This window comes from Phyllostomus hastatus, unplaced genomic scaffold, assembly GCF_019186645.2.
Source record: "Phyllostomus hastatus isolate PE091 unplaced genomic scaffold, TTU_PhHast_1.1 phas_scaffold_46, whole genome shotgun sequence".
Lineage (NCBI taxonomy): Eukaryota > Metazoa > Chordata > Mammalia > Chiroptera > Phyllostomidae > Phyllostomus > Phyllostomus hastatus.
Window position 1 is genome coordinate 38,879,581 of NW_025334032.1, and position 24,897 is coordinate 38,904,477.

General features: G+C 51.5%; 1 protein-coding gene across 1 annotated transcript in view; it reads right to left on the reverse strand.

Annotated features, from left to right (window-relative positions):
• The window catches only part of WWC2 (WW and C2 domain containing 2), a 132,633-nt gene that overhangs the window by 9,487 nt on the left and 98,249 nt on the right, over positions 1–24,897 (reverse strand). Inside the window, exons 10-20 of the mRNA XM_045821271.1 lie at positions 20,767–20,856; positions 19,052–19,677; positions 15,218–15,347; positions 14,595–14,675; positions 14,411–14,497; positions 12,885–13,077; positions 10,978–11,142; positions 6,309–6,427; positions 4,065–4,263; positions 2,823–2,987; positions 1,593–1,685 (exon numbers count right to left, since the gene is read on the reverse strand). Coding sequence (XP_045677227.1) covers positions 1,593–1,685; positions 2,823–2,987; positions 4,065–4,263; positions 6,309–6,427; positions 10,978–11,142; positions 12,885–13,077; positions 14,411–14,497; positions 14,595–14,675; positions 15,218–15,347; positions 19,052–19,677; positions 20,767–20,856 — 1,948 coding nt within the window. The remainder of the gene's footprint in view (positions 1–1,592; positions 1,686–2,822; positions 2,988–4,064; positions 4,264–6,308; positions 6,428–10,977; positions 11,143–12,884; positions 13,078–14,410; positions 14,498–14,594; positions 14,676–15,217; positions 15,348–19,051; positions 19,678–20,766; positions 20,857–24,897) is intronic.

Below are 24,897 nucleotides of genomic sequence, written 5' to 3' on the forward strand. Positions count from 1 at the left end.
TCCCAGGATTCAACAGGGTTCACTCCTTCGTCCGACGCAAGCAGTTCTCATACCCGGCTGTCTCCCAGCCCCACTCACAGACACTCGCGGTGAAGATCTCTCTGGGGAGGGCTGCCGTCCTCTGCGGGCACGCGCCGCCTCAGAGTGCAGGCGGCGGATAAGGGACTGAGAAGAATTTTCATTCAAGACAATGTAAACTGAGCTGCTTCTAAAGGATAGACGAAGCCCTGACTGGCATAGCTTAGTGGATTGAGTGCGGGCTGCGAACCAAAGTGTCGCAGGTTCGATTCCCAGTCAGGGCACATGCCTGGGTTGCAGGCCATGGCCCCCAGCAACCGCACATTGATGTTTCTCTCTCTCTCTCTCTCTCCCTCCCTTCCCTCTCTAAAAATAAATAAATAAATAAAATCTTAAAAAAAAAATAAAGGATAGACGAGATAATCTGAAAGATCCACACTTCAAAATTCCCTGAAGATGTGGGTGTTAAGTAATGGCAGTGCATGTGCCTTTAGAAATAGACATAAGCCCGTCACTCCCAAGTAACTAGGACGGTACACGGGGGACGCAAACACGGCCTGGCCACACGTCTAGACTGTGCGCAGAGCGGCGTTAAGCCCGAGCCACCGGTAAAGATGATGCCTCCGACGTACCTGTCCAGTCTCCCCCCACCACGATGTGTTTTCCCATCCCCACACCCACCCCTCCACCCCCGACAAGGCTAAGATTTTCTTCTGAGATTTTCCCCAGGTGTCAAGGCCACGAGGCCTTCCGACTCTGCCACAGCGGGGCCCACGCCTTCCTCACCCACCACTTTAGGAGTCCCACGTGCCCTCTGAGGCCCCTCCGGACGGAATCACCTGCAGCTGCGCCCCTCCCCCACAGGGCCCAGCACGCCCAGGGCTGCGTGCTTACTGAACACGCTTTGGGCTGCAGCGAAACAGCCTCGCAAATGATCACTAGCACAGGTCATTAGTGAACGAGTACCTTCCCAGGGGTGTTTCAGCTGTTGGTAAGTAGAGACAGGAGTTCCCAAATAACTCGAACTGCCCAACCTTTGAATGTACTTAAATCTCAGCTTTATCCTTGAAAAGCCACCCAGAGACCCGCAGCCTCCAGGACTGACCCGAGCTTCCCCGTCAACGTGAACCTGAACCTTCTAAAAGCACCCATCTTCAGGCAAGCCCCTAAAGCCGTGTCAGTGCTTTGCCCGAACGCATGGCCTCAGAGGAGGTGCCGGCGGTTACACGTTTCCCACAACTGCTCTGGAGCCAGGTGTGGCGTGGAGACACCGCGCCCTCGGTAGGAACATGGGCAACCCACTCGGGCGCCCCTGCTCCATCGATGCTGCAGAGCAACTTCCCGCCCTGGGACCCCATGAGCTCGGGACCCCATCCCGTGACGCAAGAATGGTCCCCTCCCCATCTCCGTGACTGCAGACATTAGCGGCTCTGTCATTGCAGCAGCCTTGTTCGGCAGCCCAGGAGCAGGGAGCCCGGCGCTCCCTAGGCAGTTCTGGTGCTCACGCTGCTGCGCGGCCCTGACTCGGGACGGGGCTCGGGCAGCGGGCGGTGGCTGAGAGAGTGAATACGTACCCTTTTGACCCTCAGACTGCGCCGTTCAGTGGAGTTCCTCACAAACAGAGATTTTTTAGCCAGGGTTGAGCTGTCACTGTCACTCCGATTTAACTGGCGATAAAGGATAAAAAAGCAAAGGTAAGACCCTGCATAACAGAGTGCTAGAGGAAGTGGACAACTCAGAGTTCATCAGACAAGCACGCGGTGGCACCGGTTTATTCCTTAAAGAAAATCCTCCGCAAACGAGCTTTTCTCCGCTGTATGCTTTTTAAAGTAACTTAATGATCACATGACCCCTTCTTTCACATGCGAAAGACAAATCTGACCTTACAGCAGAGACTCATCGTAAACAATGTGAACATCTGCCTTCTGGTGGCAGTTACCAGAAGCCAGTAAAGATAATTATACGAACTCTGAAAAAAAATCATCCTTTGCGTTTTCAGCTAATACGCACTATTCATTTTTAAAGGAAACGTTGATGGAGAGGGCTCAGAATCCGAGTGAAGACACAGGGTGCCCAGTCTAGAAGATTCTTAGCCGGAGAGCCCATCCTCACTCCCTCCCATGCCCGAGTCACTCACGTCTTTGCCGAGATGTCGTCACCTTAGCGAAGCCGCCTCCTCGGAGCCCCCCTCAGGCTGCGGCCCTCGCCCTGCCTGGTCCCAGCCCGCGTCTCCACCGCCCTGGCCCCCGCCCAGACCTGTACGCATCCCGTGTGCTGTTCCCTGCTCGCCTCCACGCACAGGAGTGCGGGTCCTGCGAGGCGCGAGCTGGGCAGCGCGTGTTTCATACAGACACTTCTTGAACCGAAGGAGTATACTTCTTAACAGTGTTTCCGAACCCATTTTAGAATATTAAAACTTTATTTCTCTAAATCACAAACACTGCTGGAAACAGAGTCAGCAGGACTTGCATGGTGGATAACGTACAGCAGAGCTCTATCGACAAAAGGTGCATCTCGAGTCACCTTAAGATTCTAAATGCCGACTGAAGTCCAAGTATACTCAGCAGACAGATCACTAATTTCACTTCTTTGCCAAATAAATGGCACTAGAGCCAATGAGATATTCAGTTTAAGAAAAGGGAGGAAAAAAACCCCAAAATCTAAACTAAAAGGAACCATTAGAGTGTGATATTTATGGGTATTTTATAGAAGCGTTTGCACTGCTGGCGCCGACTGCCCGCGTTGCCCCCGGCGCCGGGCGGCCAGGCCAGGAGCGCGGTCCTCACCCCGCACGCGGTCCTTACCCGGCACACGTACTGGCTGCGCTCCCCGGGGGAGAAGGTCTGCGAGCGCACGATCACGCTGCTCCTCACCAGGGGGCGCTGCCGCGCGCTCCGCCCGCCGCGCTCTTTGGGCCGAACCGCCAGGCTGGCGTCCTCAGCCTCCTCCGTGTTCGTCTCTTTGTCCACCTGGAACAGGAGTCCTCTGTCAGGAGCTGGTGCGCCTGGACGCATTTATGAGCCTTTCTTCTTAGTACAGAAGACCTAACCTTCCAACAGAGACCATCCAGCACTAGGGCCACTTCGGAGAGGGGGCTTCTGGAGGCCTGATGGGAACGGGGTGGGGGGGGGGACACGGACCCCCACGGGGTGGGGGGCGGGGGGATGGGAGGAAGCGAGAGGTAGGGGAACATTTGTCCAACAGGGTGACCCTACATGGGGGCGTCACCTGCGGCAGATTAGGCTTAAAGAATGAAGGTTTATAATTAAAGAGGGTAAATGCAGCTCTGAAAACAATCTTATCTGGGAACGCCTCATCATTAACTATCATTAAACTGACTAGTTTTTTTCCCCAGAATAAATGATAAAAGTAATTAAGTATAAGAAAATGAAAATATAAGGCAAAGTGATAGGTTTACACAGAACATGGAATTATACGTATACAGCTATATGAAGTCTTTAGTCAGGGTGAATGCAGTATTATTTTTCTCAGGAATAAGGAATTGAGATGGTCTAAACTCACTACAACATCCTAAGTTTGCCGTCACCCTTAAAACTTGAAAAGAACCCCCCCTCCAGTGTCTATGTGCTTAGCGGCCAGCACCCGTGCCCGAACAGAGGCTCCCGCCACCTTCCAGAAGAGATTTTAATCAGAACGCAGTCTAACGGAAACGGACTTTAAGTGTGTACTGCCCGTTTGAAATTGACATAAACTCACAACATGCGTGGAACCTAATACAGTTAAGGAGTCACCCTGATGTTATCCAGGACCTCCCGAAAAGGCTTTGAATAAATAGTCACAGCACATTTACCAAGATCTAAATAGCGCTATTTATCTTCTTTTGTGACAGTCAGGTGGAGAACGAGTATTTCGGGCCCATTTAAACATTTTAAAGCACTGGCTAGGCTTCCTACAGTCTGCTCCCACAAACGCCTGTCCCGATCAGCTTCCACACGAAGCCGTAACCTGGAATTACACCCGCAGAGACGAGTTTGACGGGGGTTGGGGGGGCCCTGCCTTTGCGGAGCGTGGCTGCAACCACTCACCAGGGCAGGCCCTCCAGGCGGGGGCTGACCCCCGGGCCGGCTGGCACAGCCGTTTCCTCTCCTACTTGGGTCTTCATTGGTCTCGGGCACACTCGGGCAGGAGCTGGAGGCTGCTGTGCCGCTACAGCCCTCTAGCCACGCACCTTCAGCCTCTTCTTCAGCCACGACTTCGTCCGTGGCCTCTCTCAGCATGGTTAGCCTTGGGTGAAACAAAGCAAGACACACTTTGAGTCACGGGGGGCGTGGCCGTGAACGGTGCAACCCGGGTGGGGTCGCCCGTTATCAGGGCAAGGAACAAGAGATGCACACAGTGATGCACACAAGCTATTTCTCTGGCTAGGACTTTCACGAAAATGCTCACGAAAAATAAAATTCTCTCCAGCAGTCTACCACGAAATCACCATAGTTCGGTACTAAAAAGTTCAATTCCTGACATCTGACCTAATTTCCAGAGATTAAAATAGAAACATACTGAAAAGAATATAAAGTTTAGCCCAGCCATTTAAAAATACTGTCACTCACTCTGACATAACTTGCTCATTCATTAGTCGGTCATTTCCTGTGAAACTGATCAGACGGTAGAACAGAGTGACTGTCTGCTGAGAGCGAATAAAGACGTGAGGCTTAAAAACACCAGTGCCGACTGGGCCCCGGGGCTAGGAGGGGTAGAATCCGGTGCAAAGTGGGGGTTTTTCTGCTGAGATAGCACAGGACTCCCCACACCACCGCATCTCGTCCTCAACGTGCCGTGCGTGGCATGGGCTTGGGGGACATTGAAAGTGGGGCCCCGGAACATCAATACGGTTTGTATTCTGTTTAAACCTTACCGACAGGAGGGAGAGCAAGCGTACCGGTGTGGTTTAGAAAACCTCGTGCTTTGCTGCGTTTCCTGTTCTCAGAATGCAAACATTTCTTCTAGGGATAATGGAAGTCCAGCTTTCCCGGTGACTGGTGGCAGACCCGTAATTAAACGCCATCGTGAAATGAAGGAGGGGAACCAGCCGGGGACACTGCGAGTTAGGAGTGCCTTTGTGGTACACCCCAGGTGTGCCTTCTGAAATGTGTGTGGGACCCAATGCAGTTTACAGACACGAGGAAGGCTTCTTATCTGAAGACACCTTGATGAAGTTTATAACGGCTTTCGTGTTCATTTTTTTCTGCAGTACTCTCATTTTTATTCACTACAAAGGGCTTTTGATAAGAACAAAGTGTATCTGTACCTTCTTACATCACCATAGTACGCTGTGCCTTCCAAATGTCCGTGATTTGGGTTTTATTGTATTTTTTAAAAGATTTTATTTAGTTTTAGAGAGAGGGGAAAGGTGGGAGAAAGAGAGGGAGAGAAACATCAATTGGCTGCCTCTTGCATGCCTCTAACTGGGGACCTGTCTGGCATGTGCCCTGACTGGGAATTGAACCAGTGACCTTTTGTTTGCAGGCTGGTGCTCAACCCACTGAGCCACACTGGCCAGGGCCATGATTTTTTTTATAACATATCTTTTCTAAATTGTAAAATGTTTTATATGCTCACATACACACAAACGCATGCTGTATATGTATACCTACATACATGTATTAGCAGTTCAATCCAATATGATAATATAAGCAACTATATATAAAAACGAATGCAAATAATTTTACATGTATACTTAAAAAACAGATGCAGTTGCTAAAATTTGTTTTTAGAGGAAACAGTACAAACCAGGAAAGAGATTGTTCTTTATACATATGTGAATCTACACAAAAGCTATAGTAACCTTTTTTTTCTTTTTTTAAAGGATAGGATATATATAATGAGAGAATAAAAAAAAAAGAAAAGAAGCTGAAAGTGGTAACAAATAGAGATATCTGCTTTGACTTCCCAAAGCCTTAATGACACTTCTAGTAGTTTAAGAAAAAAGAGAGTCAGTTTTTAAATTTATTTATAAATCTGCAATAAGCTACCATACCTTTCAGAATAGGCAGTTTAAAGTTTAAAAAGCTCAATAAATAGCGTTAAAATTTACAGAAGAATGAGAGTCGCACCGATGTGCTAACTGTGCTGACAATGTCGCCGTCTCTCCCCCTTCCGGCTGTGTCATGACCGAGGACAGTTGTCCCCCTGGGGCAGCGCCCTGCCTCTGCACCTCCCCCCATGATGCGGGAGCACGAGCTGAACCCACACAGTTTTCCCTGAAAGGTTCCTGTGAGAAGCTAAACACGTCCTCTCCGAGTTCCCAATCACACAAGGACATGAGGTCTCACCAATCTCCGTCCGGGCCGCTTTGCTCTTCTCCCGGCCCCGGTTCTTCCTCTTGGGCTAATTCTTGTTCCACAGCCAGCAGCTCAGCCGATGTTCTTGCCAGTAAGGCCGACACTGCATCCTGGAGTGTGCAAAACACGTGGCAATGAACAGTGTGCACTTCCAGAAAGAATGCAAACACGCATGAGAGGGGACTTCCGGTTGTGAAAACGCTGGTACTAGACCCAGTCCTCCTGCTGACAGGAAAGATAACTAAAAAGCACAGAACAAAAGCAAAGAACAAACAAAAAACTCCAGCTGTTTGAAAGCGGTGAAGAGCCACAAAGGCAATGAGGGCTGGACAGCCAAGACTCCAGGCAGAAGGGAAAGGCAAGAAGGTGGGCTGACAGCCGCGGCCTCTCTGTTCCCGTGGGGGCACGTGTCACTTTTAAAGGTGAGGCGGACAGACGCGGCAGATGGTGGCTGCCCAGAGCTGAGGCAGTGCTAGTGGGATGCAGAGAGGGGACCTGAGCTCAGGGCCACCGTGCAGCCAGCATGCGAGGGACCAGAGCCAGCGAACTCTGGAGGGGGCCCCGTGTTTGGTGCAGTGCTCCTGCCCGGGCGTCTGCCATTCCTGAGCTGCGAATGTGCAAAGCAGGAAGCTGAGAGACAAGCCAAAACTAGCTGGTTGGAGGCTACAACACTAAGCAGATGTTTCGGGTGCCTCACCATTCTAGGGAGAGAAAAATTGCAATTCGGGTCCCCCAAGCGATCCAGGTGGTCTGCCCATATTGTAATCTGCCTTCCAGAAGAATATTAAATCCTCTCTGGAGGAAGCTCTCAGCCAGAGCCTCCATAATTCTTCATACACAACATCCAGCATTCCATTGAGAACAGCACCCCGAGACTGAAAGCCAAGAGAAATAACAGACGAAAGAGGCAGACCCACATGGGACCCACATACTGCAGTTATTTAGGGAAGAAATGTAAAGTTTTACGATTAATGTATTTGAGAAAACTGATGAAATGATGGAGAATTTCACGAGAATAAACATATAAATCACATTAACACATCAGAGTCAAAAGGCTGAAAATCAAAGGAAAAGAAGAAATTTTATAAGTAGTGAAAGAAAAAAGATGCATTACCTCTTAAGGATCTATACAATTGGCAATCTATCTCCTGAGCACCCCCCCGCCCCCAAATTGGAAAGCACTTGTCTGCAAAGATACCTGCACCAGCATGGTCCCTGCAGCATTATTCACAGTGGCCAAGACACGAACCACCTGCCGAAGTGTCCTTCGACAGACGGTGGGACAGAGCTGGGTCACCTGCAGACAATGGAGTGCCATTCCGCCATAAACCTAAGGGACACCTGTAGGACACAGCACCTTACAGCAGCAGAATTCACGTTCTCCTCAGGTGCACATGGAACATTCTCCAGGCTAGACCATATGCTAGGCCACAAAGCAAGCCTCAGTAAACTTGAAAGAACTGAAATAATTTAAAATATATCCTTTGACCATACCATAATAAAATTAGAATTCAATAACAAAAAGAAATGAGAAACTAACAAATATGTGGAAATTAACACATTTATCAATAACCAATGAGTCAAGGAAGCCACAAGGAAAGTTATAAAACACTTTGACATGAATGATAATTGAAACACAATATACTAAATTTGAGAGGCTGCCAATGCAGTGCTCAGAGGCAAATTTATAGCTGCCGGTACCTATAATAAAAAAGAAGAAAGATTTTGAATCTGTAACTTAACAATAAGAAAACAGAAGAAAGAGCAAAAAAAAGCAAAGGGAAGGAAAAATTAAGACGAGTAGAAATTCATGAACTAGACAACAGAGAAATATTAGAGAAAAATGAATGAAAACAAAAGTTGATTCTTTGAAAAGATCAAAAATATGATAAACCTTTAGTGAAATTGACCAAAAAAATAGAGCAAAAGCTTAAATTACTAATATCAGGAATGAGAGCGGCAACATCACCATCAACTTCACAGACAGAATAGGGATTACCGGGAAATACTATGACCGGCTGTCTGCCGACAACTTAGAAAACCTAGATGCAATGGGCAAGTTCCTAGACAGACCAACTACCCACACGGACACGCTCAAAACAACGCTGAACAGACTTACAGCAAGAAAGACACTGAATCAGTAAACAAGAGCTCCCCACAAGGAGAAGTCCAGGCTGGGAGGGCTTCCGTGGGGAACTCCACCAGACCTAGAAGAATTCGCATCGGTGCTCCTCAGGCTCTGCCAAAAGCTGAAAGAGGTGGCAACGCGTCCTAACTCATTCCCTGAGGCCACAATCACCCCGATATCAAAACCAAACAAAGATGTCACAAGAAAACTATGACTATAGACAAAAAGTCCTCAAGAGAAAAACAGAAAACTAAATCTGGTAACATATGAAAAGGATCATACACCGTGACCAAGGGGGGATGTACCCCAGGAAGGCAAGGTCGGCTGAACGTGAGAAAATCCAGAAACCGTATGAACAGAGTCCAGGACAGAACCCACACGATCGTGCCAACAAATGCGGAACAGCTCTCGTCAAATCCAATAACCTTTAACGATGGAAACAGTCAACGAACTAGGAAAAGAAGGGGCCTCTCTCACTCTGATGAAGGGCATTTGCAAAATCCCACAGCAGAAACCATACTCAGTGGGGACAGCCCCACTGCGACGGAGAGTGTCCCTGCAGTGACAGGCACAAGCCCAGGGCGCCTGCTGTCACCCCTTCTCTCAGTGCTGCCCTGGGAGCTCTGGCCCGGCCACACAGGCAGGAGTGGGAAAGAAAAAGCAATCGGGAAGGAAGATGTAAACTAACTCTGTTTGCGGAAGGTATACTCTTATACCTGGAAAACCCTAGGATCCGCTAAAAAACTATTAGAACGAAGAAACGAGTCCGGCAAGGTTGCAGGATACTAGATAGCTAGACAAAAATTAAGGGCGCCATAAATAGTCTGAAAATGCAATTAAGAATGTAGTTCTATTTGCAACAGTTATCCAAGTAAAATGAAAAGACATGCAAACTTGGACTCTGAAAACTACAAAACATCAGCGAAAAAAGGTCGGGAAGAGCGAAATAAATGGAAGACATTCCGTATTCATGGGCCAGGAGGCTTAACACTGTCAAGATGACAAAACCCCCACAGTGACCCATGGACTCAGTGCGACCTCTATCAAAATCCTTGACAAATTGGAAATTGACAAAATGGTACTAAAACTCATATGGAAATGCAGAGGAACCTGCATGGCCCAAACCATCTTGAAAAAAAAAAAAGTCTGAGGACTCAGACTTTCTGATTTCAAAGTAACAGCTAAGCTACAGTAAGCAAAGCAGTGTGCTCCTGGCGTAAGTACAGACATGTAGACATAAGCAAGCACATGTCCATATAAACTCCTGTGTATAAATGTTCAGAGCAGCATTATTCATAATAATGAAAAAGTACAAACAGCCCGAATGCCCATCGGCTGATGAACAGATACATAAATGATGGCGTGTCCTCACAATGGACCATTATTTGGGAACAACAAGGAATGAGGGGCTAATACAGGTTACTATACGGAGGTCTCTTGAAAACCTTGTGCTGAGTGGAAGAAGACAGTCACCAAGAACAAATGTGTTACTCCATTCACATGAAATGTCCGTAATAAGCAAACTTATACAGATGGAAAGAAGACTAGTGGTCACCGTGGGTGGAAGGGGTGATGGAGAACCTGGGTGACTACTGGCGGGGTGGGGGGGTGAGGGCTTCCCTTGGCCACGAGGACGATGCTCTGACATTGGATTGTGGTGACGGATGCGCAGTGCTGTGAATGAACGACACACTACTGAACTGGGAGCTTCCATGGGGGAACTGCACACTCTAAACGGGTGAACGGTGTGGCATGTGAATTACACTGTATAATGCTTTTAAAAACTTATCCACAGTGGGAGCATTATGAAAGCATTCTTAAAGCCTTCCTCCGAGTCTGCCCCAAAGCTGGGCGGGTGGGCGAGCTCTGCCGACACGCCGGCTACCCTTTCCCACGGACCACAGCACCCACTGCAGGTTCTCACACACGGATCAGCGGGGCACTGTTGCCGTAACTGTCTGACTTGCACTTCATAAAACCTCTCCTCACGGACAGTCTGAAATAAACTTGAACTCGGCAGCAATACCCCACCGATGCCTAGCTGGCGATGAGCGGCCTCGTGGTGAAGTGTGGCTGTTGGCTACAACGCCCTCTTCAAAAGAAAATGTTTGTGGAGATCGATGTTACAAACAGAGACTGACACACTGTTCGGGCTTAATAATGTTTAACGTTTGCAAAATACAACAGTTCCGAGTGTGCAACCTGACAGTGAACGCGAGGTGTGAAATATGAACTTAAATCCGGAGTTTTTTCGCGGTCCCTCAGAGCGACGAAGCCTCCACATCAGTTTATTTTCATGGAAGGAAGTGTGAGCAGAAACAAGCGATGCTTTTACAAGCCCTACTTGAAACCGAGCTGGAAATCATCTTTCTTCCGGAGGAAGCTGGGAGAAAAGTGTGAGCCGCACACGGAGAAAGGGAAGGACAGTGCACGTGACTAAAAGCACGCTGGTTTCCCAGCATAACACACCCCGCGCTGTCTTATTAAAGTCTTATTACATCGTAACGACCGCCTTCTCTGACTTCGACTCACCAAGTCTATTGGGTCCACTAATGGCTGGCTGGGTTGACATACAGATTCCTCACTGTCTTCCTCATTCTTTTTGGAAGGCACTTGCTTAGAAGGAAGCAAGTTATACCAGAGAGTGAAAATCTCATTGGAGAACGGTAAATCTGCCAGGCTGATCTGGGTCCCGGCCTGTGTGAAGTGAAAGAAAAAAAAAGAGAGAAAATAAAACGCTTAAATTCATATTTGCTCCTGATATAATGAAGATTATTGCACAAACTTGTTTTAGGATAAAAAAATACAATACTCTAAAGTGTCGCAGGTTCGATTCCCAGTCAGGGCACATGCCTGGGCTGCAGGCCATGACCCCCAGCAACCACACACTGATGTTTCTCTCTCTCTCTTTCTCCCTCCCTTCTCTAAAAATAAATAAATAGAATCTTTAAAAAAATGCAATACTCATGATATAAAGCATCATTGGATTTTGTTTTTAACCTAAAGATATCTCGTATTTGCAGGTGTGACCGAATATGGAATGATCCCAATCTGAAGCTAACTCTGGGGTAGTTTTGTGAGATACTATTTTCCCCAAAACTTGATAACTAAGCATGGGACATTGTGCAAGTGAAATTACTTTTAAATAAAAAGTTAAAAAATAAAAATAAAAACCAAATTAACTATAAACTAAGTATGAGTTATAATACATCTTATAACATGCTGTGAGTGATCTGATTATTACTGACAAAATTCCATCATCCACTGAAAATTTTAAAAACAACAAAGAAAAAACTCCACTGTGGTTCTTAAATGAAAAATTAGAAAAAAAAATTTTTGGCATTAAGTAGAATGTAAAAAAATGGTTAAAAGCTTTTACATTCTACAAAATCACACATATGAGCCAGAATCTAAATTAAACTGTATCATCGTATAAGACTATAAATGAACATATTTGCCAACTTTATGAAGCTGCTGACACATATACTTATTATACTAAGCCTTTCTGACAGCCTAATGAATCCGCTCTGTGTGCTTCTTTCTAATGTTCTTTATTGTCAGGCGACACCAAATATTTTTATATACAGAAGTATCAGTAAGAGATCTTTCTTATTAACAGGCACCTTTTAAGCTTTGTGCACCACGAAACATGTATTTTCTTACTGTACTGCAGAGAACAGTTCAGTGAGAGGCCCACACTTATTTTTTTAAGCATATTTGAACACCTTGTTTTGCTGGTGTGTAATGGCTGTCTGGTTGTGACGCACCAAGGCGCGTTACACGCTGTTAGCTGTATGAAGTCTTCCCCTTCAGCATTTAAATACCGTATTACCCTAAATAGACGGGTGTATGTCTTCCTAGAAGCTCTACCACCGTGGCCAGGGAGAATGGGCTGAAGAAAGAACTACACGCCTACACTCCGTGTCTTGCCCGGTTTAAATCGTTGATGGTGAGTTACGTGTGCGATGTCTCTTTGGTGTCTGGCGCCACCACGAACTAGCTGTGTGGACACGGGACCTCTCTGAGCAGTTCTGCGTCTGAAAACCGGGGTGCTCTACCTTTCTCATAAAACGGTGATGGGGACTGAGTGAGCTCATGTCTACAAAGCACCCAGCGCGAGACTCGCACTGAGAATGAGAACCGTACTCCGTGGTGACCGTGGGAACAGAGGTCAGAGGCCAAACGCGGTGGCCGAAGGGTAGAGGTGGAAAGCAGGTCTGACAGAACATTACAGTGTATGAGCAGATGGGGAAGGTCTGCAATGAGAGGATGCAAACCCGAAGTCACTCCTTTCGAGGGAAAGCGAAACAGCCCTGGGGTGCATCTGAGGCCCCGGGCGGGCCTGTGGGGGCCTCGGGGCTGGCAAACAGCCCCCCGAAAGCACTCTGACACCGTGCGGTGGTCACGGTGCCCAGGGGACGGGCACCGGGAGACCCTACCAGGCACTCCTCCCTCCGGTGGGCGCCGACACGGCAGAGGTCCACCCGCAGGGTCCTCTGCTGCAGGGCCGCCTGGGAGATGGCCACGCGGAACACGTCGCCGAACGGCAGGGACTCCGTGGCCGGGTGGGCTTTTGTCCGGAACAGACAGCTGACGTCCGCCGAGGAGGGCAGCAGCGCGACCCTGAAGTACCTGCAGGGGGCGAGGGAGAGAGAGACGGGCGTCAGAGGCTCTTCTTCGGTTACCCTGGACGCGCAGCTCCTGCCCAAGACTGCCTGCCCGGGAGACAGCCCCGGGGCAGCGTGGAGCCCCGCACAGCGTCCAGCTTGGCTGCCGCGGTGGGCCCGTCCCTGCTCGGTGACACCGAGGCTCCGCCCCCACCCTGCCTGCGCCCAGGCCTGCGCCCCTGCCTGCCACGCCCCACGGGCCACCGCGCAGGCAGCGACAGGAAAGCGGAACACCTGCGGACGGAGTCTAACGGGTGTTCCCGCTGCCTGTGTCCCCCCCGCCTGTGTGCGGCCAGCTCCAAAAGGAGAGATTTCTGAGCCTGGGAAGGCGGGGACACGCTACGTAGATATACTGGTGACTGTGTCGCAAGGACATTCCCCCTGAGTGTTCAACGAGATGCGTGGACCAGCGGGTCCCTGGAACGGAACACGCGGTCCTCCTGGAGAGAAAGAAGGGCTGAGCGGCGCCTCGTGACAGAAACGTAAAACAGAGGAAATTGAACAGTCCAAAAAACGCCACCGTCCAGCATCTCGGAAGCACCGGAAATGACAGTTTTAAGAGTCCTGTGCTTTGTAAGATTCAGAAGGGCGAGAGAGAAGAATGACTCTTAATGCTACCTTTAAAGTGAATTTTCCGAGCACATGCTCCATGAGGGCTCACGGTTCTCGGAAACAGCGCGAGGTATCTTCCTTTACATCCCGGCAGGGGACCCCATGCCATCCCCCGCCCGCCCCACGGCCAGGCCCGTCCAGGTCACTTTCTGAGAGGTGCCGCTCTCCGGTATGGCAAGGACCGTACATGCACAGGCGGACTGAGGGCCGTCCCTTCATCCCTGCGTCCACATAAACGCTGATTATGGAGGCGCAGCACTAAGATCCCAGCGGCCCCGGGGCCACTGCTGTGAAGGCTGGCGATTCGGCAGAAATCTCTTTTCTCCGCCTTCTCTTTTCTCCAGGCCAAGCTGTGAGTAGTCGCAACTCAGCAGTAACAAAAGTTTTAACTGTATTTCAAGAAATCATGCCCCCTCCCCCAGCATAATACACAATTGCTGTTGAAAAGGGAGGTTAGAAAGTCTGGGCTCCTATTCTTAATAATAAATCGGTTGAAAAACAATCAAAACCCAAGGTGCTTCTGCACACCCTCCTGCCTCCCCGTCTTTATCTGCTGTGGGTAAGGCGTGGCGGGCCCTGCTCTGTGCTTCCCGTGACTTCAGGGGCGGACCGTCGATTACAAGGTGAGACGACCACAGGTGGGCAATTTTAAGCTTCTCGGTTTGCTGTTTACCGGTTTTACTTACACTTTCGCAGTATGAGGTATCAGGAAGGCATGCAGATTCCGGAGCTGGACTATAATCACCATGAAACTTGACCTTTTGGCGTCGTATCTGTCAAGAGAGCAGCCGATGAGATGAGTGAAGAGCATGGGCCAGCCCTCGTGCGTGGAAGTCCAGCAGCGCCCCGCCCCCGCGTGCAGTCCCGTACCTGAGTCCGATCTGCACCTGGGCCGTCTCCACGACGGCGGCATCCTCCTCCCCATCAGGAACTGCTTCCACCTCGCTCGGCCTGGCAGCGGGGACACGGTGGGGGGAGGGCAAGTGATGAGTGGGGGCCCCCAGGGGTCCGGCTGCTGCCTGCCCGAGTCAGCGTGAATGCTGACCTGAATTAGCAGCGCTCCCACGCCTCCCCCGGGGGCTGGTGCAGCGGGAGCTCACCCTGACACCTTTCTTCAGCCTGTCAAGAGGTGTCTGTCTCTGACCTTTTGGGGGGACACTTTCTGGTGCCCGACTTCCCTGGGCCTCCCTGGGCCATACCGCACTCCTAGACACGACGTTCTGGGCTTTCTGAAACGTGCTCAGGAGCTGGCCATGCCCAGCCACTCCGTCAAGTTTTAAGTCTCAAAGACGGGGAAGCATCCAAATACAGTTTGTTGTTTCCCTGGCCGACGGCATGTTTTGGGCTCACTGAACTGTTCGGGCACACAGCTCTGACCCCGCGAGGAGCGGAGAGTGGCAGCAGAACAAGCCAGCTCATTCCCCTCCACATGCACGCTAGCAGGAGATGGGGCAGGGGTGACTGAGAGGTCCCCCCGCTGAAGAAACCCTTACTGTTTCACGAAGGCCTCGTAGACCCCACTGTCTCCGGCCACGGACTCGTCGGACACGGCGGCTGACACACAGGCCGTTTTCTCCCCGAGCAGGTGGGCCGCCCTCCGTTTGGGTAATGACTTTTCCACCTCTGAGGAGGGAAGGGGGGCAGCGGTCAGGAGGATTTCTTGTTGGGACAGATGAAACAGAAAGTACGCATGCAGCTCGGTTCTGAGAGACCCAAAATAAAATGCCCATCCAAGACGCATGGTTGTCACTAATCCTGCCAACAGAAGTGGAGGGTTCAGCCCTGGCTGGCGTAGCTCAGTGGATTGAGCGCGGGCTGCAAATCAAAGCATCGCAGGTTCGATTCCCAGTCAGGGCACATGCCTGAGTTGCAGGCCACGGCCCCCAGCAACCGCACATTGATGTTTCTCTCTCTCTCTCTCTCTTTCTCCCTCCCTTCCCTCTCTAAAAATAAATAAATAAAATCTGAAAAAAAAGAAGTGGGGGGTTCAAGGCTCGGTGACTAATGAGGGTCCCGGCACACCAGTGACCTTGGCCATTATCAGATGGAGAACATGGGTTCTCTTTGTCCCGACCTGAAATGTTGTGAGGGAAGGGGGAAGCACACGCATCCCCATTGGTCCCGAGCCTCTGTCCCTCAGCTGCTCCCGCAGTCCCATCCACGCAGCAGGGAGAACTGCCCGCCTCCCTCCAGTATCCGACGTTGCTGCACTCGAGAGCATCCAGCTCCTCCACGGCAGGGAGGACCCTCTGGTCCTCCCCCTACCCCGCCCCCATATGCCAGAGCCTGCGCCTCCTGCAGAAGTTAAAGAGAAAAGGCTTTCCCTTTGAGAATTCCTCACTGGCTAACACCATTTAAAAAACCCTTTGTGCCACTGAATCTTGGGCACCAGCTACCACCTGACTTTGATCTCTAACTCGTATCGATACCCCAGCACCCCTCGGGGAGGCAGGGAGCACCCACGGAGGAGAGCCCTGCTCCCACGGGATGGGCGGCAAGCCTGCGGAGTTCCTTCATTCTCCAGCAGGGGTCAGTGTTGGTGCGCAGCCCGCCCCTTCCGAGCCCTGACTTCACATCTGGTTCAGAGGCTTAAGTGTTATGGCTTCAGATCCCAGGCTTGATCACAGGGCGGATGGCTGGAGGTGGGGCGGCCTTTTTTGGGAAGATAAAGTGGCTTCTCTCTGCCCAGCCCCCTGCGGAAGGGGGGAAGGTGAGGGTGTGATTTATTGATTACCCCCCGAATGACCACAGCGGACTGATGTTGGCTTTGACAATGACCGAGGCCGACTGGGGAAGGACTTCGGAGTTACCGCAGCTCAGCGCCCATCACCCAGCAGGGGGCAGTGCCCCAGCGCAGAGGGTGCAGGAAAAGGACTGGACTAGGCCTGTACAGAGCTCTAGGGCACCCGGGGGGAGGGGGTGGGGGGGCAGCTGACCTCACTGGCATGAGCCGCCTGCCCCCGGCCAAGGTCAGAGGTCCCCTGAACACACCAAGTGTTGGTGAACTGCCCCAAAGAGAATTAGTCTTTACAGTTAAATACATGCTTTCAGTGGTTTTCACGCATGAAACTTAGTATTACTGGCAAACAAAATTCTCTAATGTATTTTCCCCGTAGGGCGACTTTTTAACTTTCCAAATGCATCATAATTACTTGTTTCATGGAATTGATATACAAAATTTATATATATAAACTTATGTATATATATGAATTATATATATATAATTAATTCTACGTCTCCTGGAAGCTTCAGAGACACGGGTCTCTGGGCAGAGGCATCTCAGACAGACACCGCAGCAGGCCTGAGGGGCAGGGGCAGGATGGGGGCTTCAGGACCCCGGGGTGGGGACAGGCCTTGGGTGACGTTCTCACTGATCTGTCCCCCTCCTCCAGCCTCTGGCCTCACCGAGCGAGTGCACCAGATGTTGAGAGGCGCTCACTAGAGGGCGCTCCAAACACGTTGAGAGAGAACGCAGCCTCCACGTGTTCAAGGACCGCAAGACCCATCAAGCCCAAAGCCCAGAAGACAGGCATGGAGACCCCCCTGCCTTTTCCTCTCTCCTTTCCTAAACGTCCGTGGTTTGTGATAGGAACCGAGTGTTACTACGTATCGCCAAACGTTATCACAATCACCGCAAACGGAATGCCGGGTCCCAGGCACCGATGCTGCGGATGGATTACGGCAGAACCCTCCCAGGACCCTACGAGGTAGGTGCCTGTCACCCCCATCTTTCGGATGAGGGACAACAAGCAGCAGAGACGGGGTCCACGGGGCCGCCGAAACGCGAGTGCCGGAGGGCCGGCTCCAGGGGCGGAGCTCACCGCGCTCCTTCGGGCGGAGGGAGGCCGCGGGGCGGGCTCTGCTTCGCTCTCTGGGAGCCACCACGCAAGCACCACGCCTGTGCTTAGGCTCCTGGTGTTGATTAACCCAGTGCCGCGCCACTAGCAGCTCGGGCCCCTGCCGGGCAGCGGCATGCCAACCCCACACACGCCCCCTGCCCCTGCCCCGGCCCCTGATAAGCGGCTCTGGCTCTTCAGGATCTGAAACCACAAAAACAAAACAAAACAACAACAAAAAACAGGTGGGATTCTTCTATCTGTTTAAGCATCTGGATTGGCCCATCAAGTAATAGTTAGAATCCCTAGGGCCGTGAACACAAATTAAACATGCTCCTTGAAACAGTAAGAAAATACTTCCGAACAGGCCCGTCCTTGGCTGCGCTGTGGACACGCAGTGATGTGCCGCGTGCGGATCGATACGAAGCTCCGGCGGATCGATACGCGGCTCCGGCGGATCGATGCGCGGCTCCGGCGGCCACGCTGGGGCTGTGGTTTCCTGTCTGTTTCAGGCGGGCGCTGCCCCAGACCCCCTCCTCGGACCGCAGCTGTGACGGCGTGCAAGCCAGGGGACCATCCTGTCCTCGTTACAGCCACGCCTAACACATAAGAGTTTCCGCTTCGCCCAGGAAAACAATTACAAAAGCATTAAATTCTCCCCGTTTCTGTGTCTGTGTAAATGCAGGAGTAAGGACTCCTGTCTGCGGCTCCTTCTGGGCTGCAACTAGAAACGTGGCCAGAAGGTGGCAGGGCGACACCGCACCCCGGAACCAGCTGCCTGCCAAAGAGACAGCGAGGGAGAGCCTGGCACGAGACAAAAATTGTATTTATATAGAATTCCCCGAGCAGCTGAAACATTGAACCCTGGTACTAATTAGCCGGCATGCTAATTGCTTTGGCTTTCATCTGTCTTGGGCCAGCTTTTAAGAGAAAGCCTTTCTCTTCGCCTTGTTCTTTCAGAACCGGAATCGGTTCGAAAGCGTGACGTGTGTCCACAAAGCACGCTCCCGGTCACTGCCACACACAAAGGGTGTCCAGACCACAAACAGATCCTTAGTGACGAAACTATTACCAAAGGAAGGTGACTTTTGTTTGATAAAGAAAAAAAATGTCTAGGGATATCCATTTAAAAGTCCTTAAATGGCCCTGGCTGCTGTGGCTCCGTGAACTGAGTGCCGGCCTATGAACCAAAGGGTCGCTGGTTCAATTCCCAGTCAGGGCACATGCTTGGGTTGTGGGCCAGGTCCCCAGTTGGGAATGCACAAGAGGCAACCACATATTGACTTCTCTCTTTCTCCCTCCCTTCCCCTATCTCTAAAAATAAACAAAATATTTTTTAAAAGCCACCCTTAAATGAAGCCAAAATGAAAAGAGCTGCAGGAAGAGAGGGGGGCGGCTTTTCCCATGTGTTTATGTGGATAGAGTCACCCTCCACGATCTTTCCCTTCAAACGGCAAGGAGGGAGCAGGGGACAGCGAAGCTGGCATTTACCTGCTGTGGTGTCATAGAAGGGCTGGCGGGCGCACTCGTGGAGGTCTTTTTCGGCCGGGAGAGGCTGGGACGCGCCTGCCGCCTCCGGGTCCAGCAGGGCCTGACTGTCGCCCAGGCCCATGTCTGCAAAGTGGCTGCTCAGGTCGCAGTCGTCGAAGTCAGAGGCAAACTGATGGAGGGTGATGTCGTGAGCGCACAGGGGGAACGTGCCCTCTAACACCAAGGGGGAGCTGGGCGGGGACAAGGAGGAAAGGGAGGACCTCGAGGACAGCGACGTCACCGACTTGGGCGCCTCGGTCAGCGGGGGCGCGGGGCCTGCGGCCACGGCAACCGCCCCCCCGCAGGGGCCGCCGCTCTGGCCGGGCTGGCCGGGGGACTTGACCACTTCGTTTTCGTGGATGGTGGTGATGGGTCCGGAAGGGATGTAACCGCCCTTTTCTTGCAGGAGGAAGTCCAGTTTGTACTGGTAGTCCGCGTCTATCTGGTCCCCCTGGCTGGTGTAATAGAGCTCGCTGGAGCTGAGGGAGTTGAGCGAGCCCCGGCTGGAGGTGTTCAGGGAGCCCCGGCTGGAGGCCAGGGAGCCGAGGCTGCTCCCGGATGACATGGACAGGGTGCTGGCGGAGAGGCTGCGAGAAGACGAGGACACACACTGTCAACACTGGGGTTGCGCGGAGAGCCCGGGCGCCCGCAGCCCCTGCCGGCTCCCTCAGACCCCAGCGAGGCCGAAGACCTTCCTCCATGGCCCGGCTGAGGAGCCTGCCATTACACCACGTAGTTCCAGGTTTCCTCATGAACATGTGCAACCTGCATCTCTAAACACTCTTTAAGCAGCAACCTAACACTAAAAACCACCCCCTTTTGCAAAAGTTACAAAAATAGGGGGGACCAAACACCTATTGATAGGTCTACCTGCAGAGCTATCCAGAAGCAGCTATGCAATTTAAAATTTATAATAGATCCCTGGCTGGTGTGGCTCAGTGGATTGAGTGCCGGCCTGCGAACTAAAGGGTCGCAGGTTCGATTCCCAGTCAGGGCACATGCCTGGGTTGCAGGCCAGGTCCCCTGGTAGGGGGTGAATAAGAGACAACCACGCACTGATGGTTCTCTTCCTCTCTTCCTCCCTCCCTTCCCCTCTCTAAAAATAAATAAAATCTTTGAAAAAATAAAATTTATAATAGAGGGGGGTAAATAATACACAGTGCTAGTGCAGTTACTCTGCTTAACAAATGAAACTTTTTATTTGCGAGAGAAACAAAAGAAGCTTCTGAAGACAAAGAGGTAACACAGAGGCCCCTGGGCTCGCCCACCTTCCCTCTTCTCTGTGCGTTTGCCTAGTGAATACGTTTTCAGACGAACCTCCCACCCTCCCTTTTTCAAAGGGCTGATGGGGAGAAAATGTGTCATTTCCCTATGTACCCTCCTGCTCTTAAGGATTACAGAAAGAGAGTGAGAAGGAAAACAAGAAACTAGCTATGTATGTACCGAAGCTAAAATATATCTTCTTCCCACAATGTACTTCCGATGTTTTCTAAATATGACCTTGGGGTTCGTGAACCCTATGCAACTTGAACTCTGGTGATTCAAGTTTTAATTGCACTAGTGTAACGATGTTCTTTTCTTTTAAGTAGTTGGACACCAGGGTATTCGAAGGTGAATGCAAACATGCCTGAATGTGGCTGGGAACCTGCCTCCCCTCCAGAACAAGACGGACTGACCTTTTCAGCTGCGAATGCAGGTACGTAGTTAACCTGGTCGTTTCTTCCAGTTTCTGTAACAGCTCTTTCCTTCGCTCTTCCAGCTTCAGTCTAGGGACAAACACACACTTGAACTGATATTTTCAAATGACCATGCTAACGCACGAAGACTGGAGGAAAAGGAGAGAGACTCCTGTTACGCAGAAGTGATGTACCCCGGGGCGGGGGGGGGGGCGGTGACCCCGGCAGAGGAAGCAGAACCCAGCAGGAAGCGGGGGGCAGAGTTGCCCGCAGCTGCGCTCAATGAAATGGGGGGGCCTATGCCAAGTCTCGGGGTAACTGAGAACGTTTTAAATTTGGTTTTCTAAAATTGTCTTAAAATTTTTTTATTGTATTTTTTCCATCACCATTTAACCCCTCCTACCTCCCCCCACCCCCACGATCACCACACTGTTGTCCCCGTCCATGGGTCCTTTCTCCTTTGAGCTCGGTCCCTCCAAAATGTTCTTAAATGGGCAAACAGATACCCTCCTGCTCTTAAGGATTACAGAAAGAGAGTGAGGAGGAAAACGAGACGCTAACCAAGGCCGCAGAACCCACAGGCCTACGACTGGGCTTGCGCCACTCCAACAACGTCACAGGAGTAACGGGGAATTGTAAAAGATCGTCCCAGGCACTGAATGTGGTACAGATGGTGCCAAAGTAATACGTGCTGATAAAACGCCCTGTCTTAATGTGATGGGGATTTTAGGGATTAGGAAACCAATTAGTCCGAACTGTGCAAGAGACAGACATAAACACAGCTGCCTCGCCCCTGCACCACGGCTGCCTCACCCCGGCACCGGGTCCTCACCGAGTCTCCGCCGCTGGAATTCGACTGCGCTTGTGTCTCAGGTTTTGTGAAACTTGGAGCGTTTTATGGGACTGGGACGTGAATAAGTCATTTGAAAATGCATTAAGCACCCAGGGGTTTATTTGACGAGGAGCCTGCCCAAGGGCCGTCTGTGACCTCTCAGGGTCTGAGACATCGTGGGAACGAGCCTGTTCAGAGTGGCCCAGAGAGCCATGCGTTCCAGGCCGGGGTTTGCTGTGCTCCTGGGGCACCCTCAGCACGTCACTGAGACCAGGCCTCAGCTTTCTCGTCTGTAAAATGGGGGTTACAGTCCCCCACTGGGGGTTACAGAGGAAGCTGAAGGGTTCCAATGGAGGGAGTGCGTGAAGGCTCTGCAGACTTCACCAAAACCAACCTTCCTGCCCTGGCTGGTGTGGCTCAGTGGATTGAGTGCCGGCCTTCGAACCAAAGGGTTGCTGGTTTGATTCCCAGTCAGGGCACATGCCTGGGTTGCGGGCCTGGTCCCCAGTATGGGGCACAAGAGGCAACCACACACAGATGTTTCTCTCCTCTTTCTCCCTCCCTTCCCCTCTCTCTAAAAACAAATAAAATCTTACCCCTCCCTCACCCCTGACCTTCCTTGTTCAAAGCCTTTGCAAGCCCTGCAAGGTGGTGACAAAAAAATCAGGTACTCTCCACTGGAGAAAAAGAACATTTCCCTAATTTTCAGCTGCTTTGAAATGTTATTTGTGTTTCAGGCAGAAAGAAGACATGCCCGTGTTTTATTTATAGGTGTCTACGCTTTGATGTGCCTCCAGTACAATGCCATTACGTGTGAAAGTAAAAAAGGTAATTCTTGTCATTTTGTTTAGTACTTCAAAGGGTGATAAATTCTTAATTCACAGCTTTCGAAGGTGTGTTTGGAAAAGGAGTACAGCCTGTATTTTTTTAAAAATCTCTTACACATCAATAAAAACCCCAACAAGGAAAAATATTAATACAAAATGGATGAAACGAATAAAGGTCTGGAGAAAGCCTAAAAATCGACTAAAATCCACGTCTTCTGAAACGGGAGAAGCGCTTTCTAGTTCAGCGTTAAATCGAGATGTTGCACAAACAAATTTAAATGAAGGCTTTTCCAACACGTTAGGGAGGCTTCATCAGGGCGTCGGTGCGTTTCACGCTGAAACTTAAAGTCCCGACCCGTCACCAGCGCTGGTCCCCTCCCCCCGCCCTGGGCCATGGCTCAGGTGCTGGGCGCCGGCCTCCGGCCTCTTCACGGCTCCAGTGAACCTCAAGGCCTGGCGTTTCAGTTAGTGTCAGCGTGTCCCCTGTGGGGGGACAGGCTCCCGGAAGGCGGGCGTCGGCCCTGCCTCCCACTTCCACCCAGGCTGCCAGAAGAGCCAGGAGCACCGGCCGGCCCCTCCTGATGCAGACCACCCAGAACCTTCCACAGAGGGGAAACTGCAGGCCGCCTATTGGAATGGTAAGTTCTTTCCCCATTCACACACGAATGACACCGAGACCCCCACCTACTTGCTGTAAAATTTTCCTCGGCAGCAGATGCGTTGATACCGCCAGTCACGCGACACTTAACAAAGAGGGTGAGTGAGTCCTGAGAAATGCGCTGTTCTTCGTGGTTGTGCAAACACTGCCGAGTGCACTCACACACACCTGCATGGGGCAGCCCGCCGCACACCCAGGCTGCATGGGCAGGCCCAGGGCTCCTGGGACACACACCTGTACTGCGGGTCACCGCCCAGAGCAACACGCTGTCCAGTCGAGGACAAGGGACGCGGTAAACCCGGTGCCTGAGCGGCTGCTGCTGATGCAACGCGGCACCTTTTTTTTTTAAGCGCTCTTTCTTGAAGTGCTCTGAAGAATGCCGGCTCTTTAGCAAACTTTTTGAAAGTACTCCTTCTAGAGTACACTCTCCTATAACGATAACAAGTACAGTATGGCGACCACATAAACCAGCAACGCGGTCGTCTGTCATCATCATCCAGTGTGAGGTCCTGTGCGTGCCGGGCTCGCATCCGACCTGCACAGCGCAGTAGGTCTACGCGCACCTGTGTGTGAGCCAGGCGTCCCGCTAGACCTTAACGAGGGCCTCAGCGTCAGGAGGTGAGAGGGGTTTTCCAGGTCCATTATCACTTGGGGTGGCTACCATTGTCTATGGGGTCCCCTGCTGACCAAAACGTCCTTATGCAGTGCACAACAGATATTAAGAAACAAAGAAGACACCTTGGCCAGACGTCGGATAGAACCTCTGAGATTTGTGAGAAAGCCGGGAGCGATGTTTCAGAAAAGCACAGAGCTTAGGGCATCTCAGGAAGAGTGTGAAGAGTGTACAAAAGTCGTGCAGAAAGCCCGATGCTGCGTGACTTCTCTTCGCTGGAGAGCAGCGTCTCTGCTGAAGACCCCGGGGGGTGAGCGGCTCCCTCCTGCCGGTCTGCGTCACCCACGCCAGGTGGCGGGCTCGGCCCCCTCGGCCGGGAGCAGCGACCCAGAGGCGCAGGGTGGCAGGCGCCGGCCCCACACAGGGGCTGAGCGTTTGTGCCGAGTTTCTGACAGTTGCTAGGGGTGTGCCAACAAGAGTTTAAAAGCCAATGGCTAAGCACTTAGGAACAAAGCGTATTTTTAATGGTGCTTCCACAGGCATTTTTGAAGCCCCAGCCCTCACGGAAGGGACAAAGCATCATGCCCCAAGAGCTGATTAAAGCAAACCAACAAACGCCTGGTTTTTCTCTCCCCCGGAGCCCTCCCCAGACCCACATGCGACGGAGCAGAGCTGCTGAGATGGACCAGTGCTCCAGTGCTCCAGACACGTGTGACTGTGTGACACTTAGTGAGGGCCACGCGCCACAACGTAGCACTGGAGTTTTACACCCGGGACACACAGAGGTACCCGTTCCTTCCTATGAACTGAGGATGATCGACCTTGCATCCTAGCAGCCCAAGCCACACACGCCTGTACACCCACAACGCCAGGGCAGTTCAGGAAACACCTGAGTCCCGCCTCTCGCCCTCACGTTTTGTCCCTCTGGTGTTTGTCGGGCGGGTCCTCACCTGGCCAGCCTTGCCCCTGTCCACCTTATAGGCTGAGCCTTCAGTCGGCTCCACCGGACATCAGGGCGGGAGGGGGAGAGGCGAAGGGGCAGGGGAGGACGATGAGAGTGACCAGAGAGAGGACAGGAAGGTCACCTGTCCAGGCCTCCCCTGGTGCTACTTCGTGCTCCCTGAGGCTGGGGTGTGGTAGCCGTGCATGAACGCGACCAACATTTTCACTCACACAAGTCAGTTCTCCCCAGCGGTTCGAC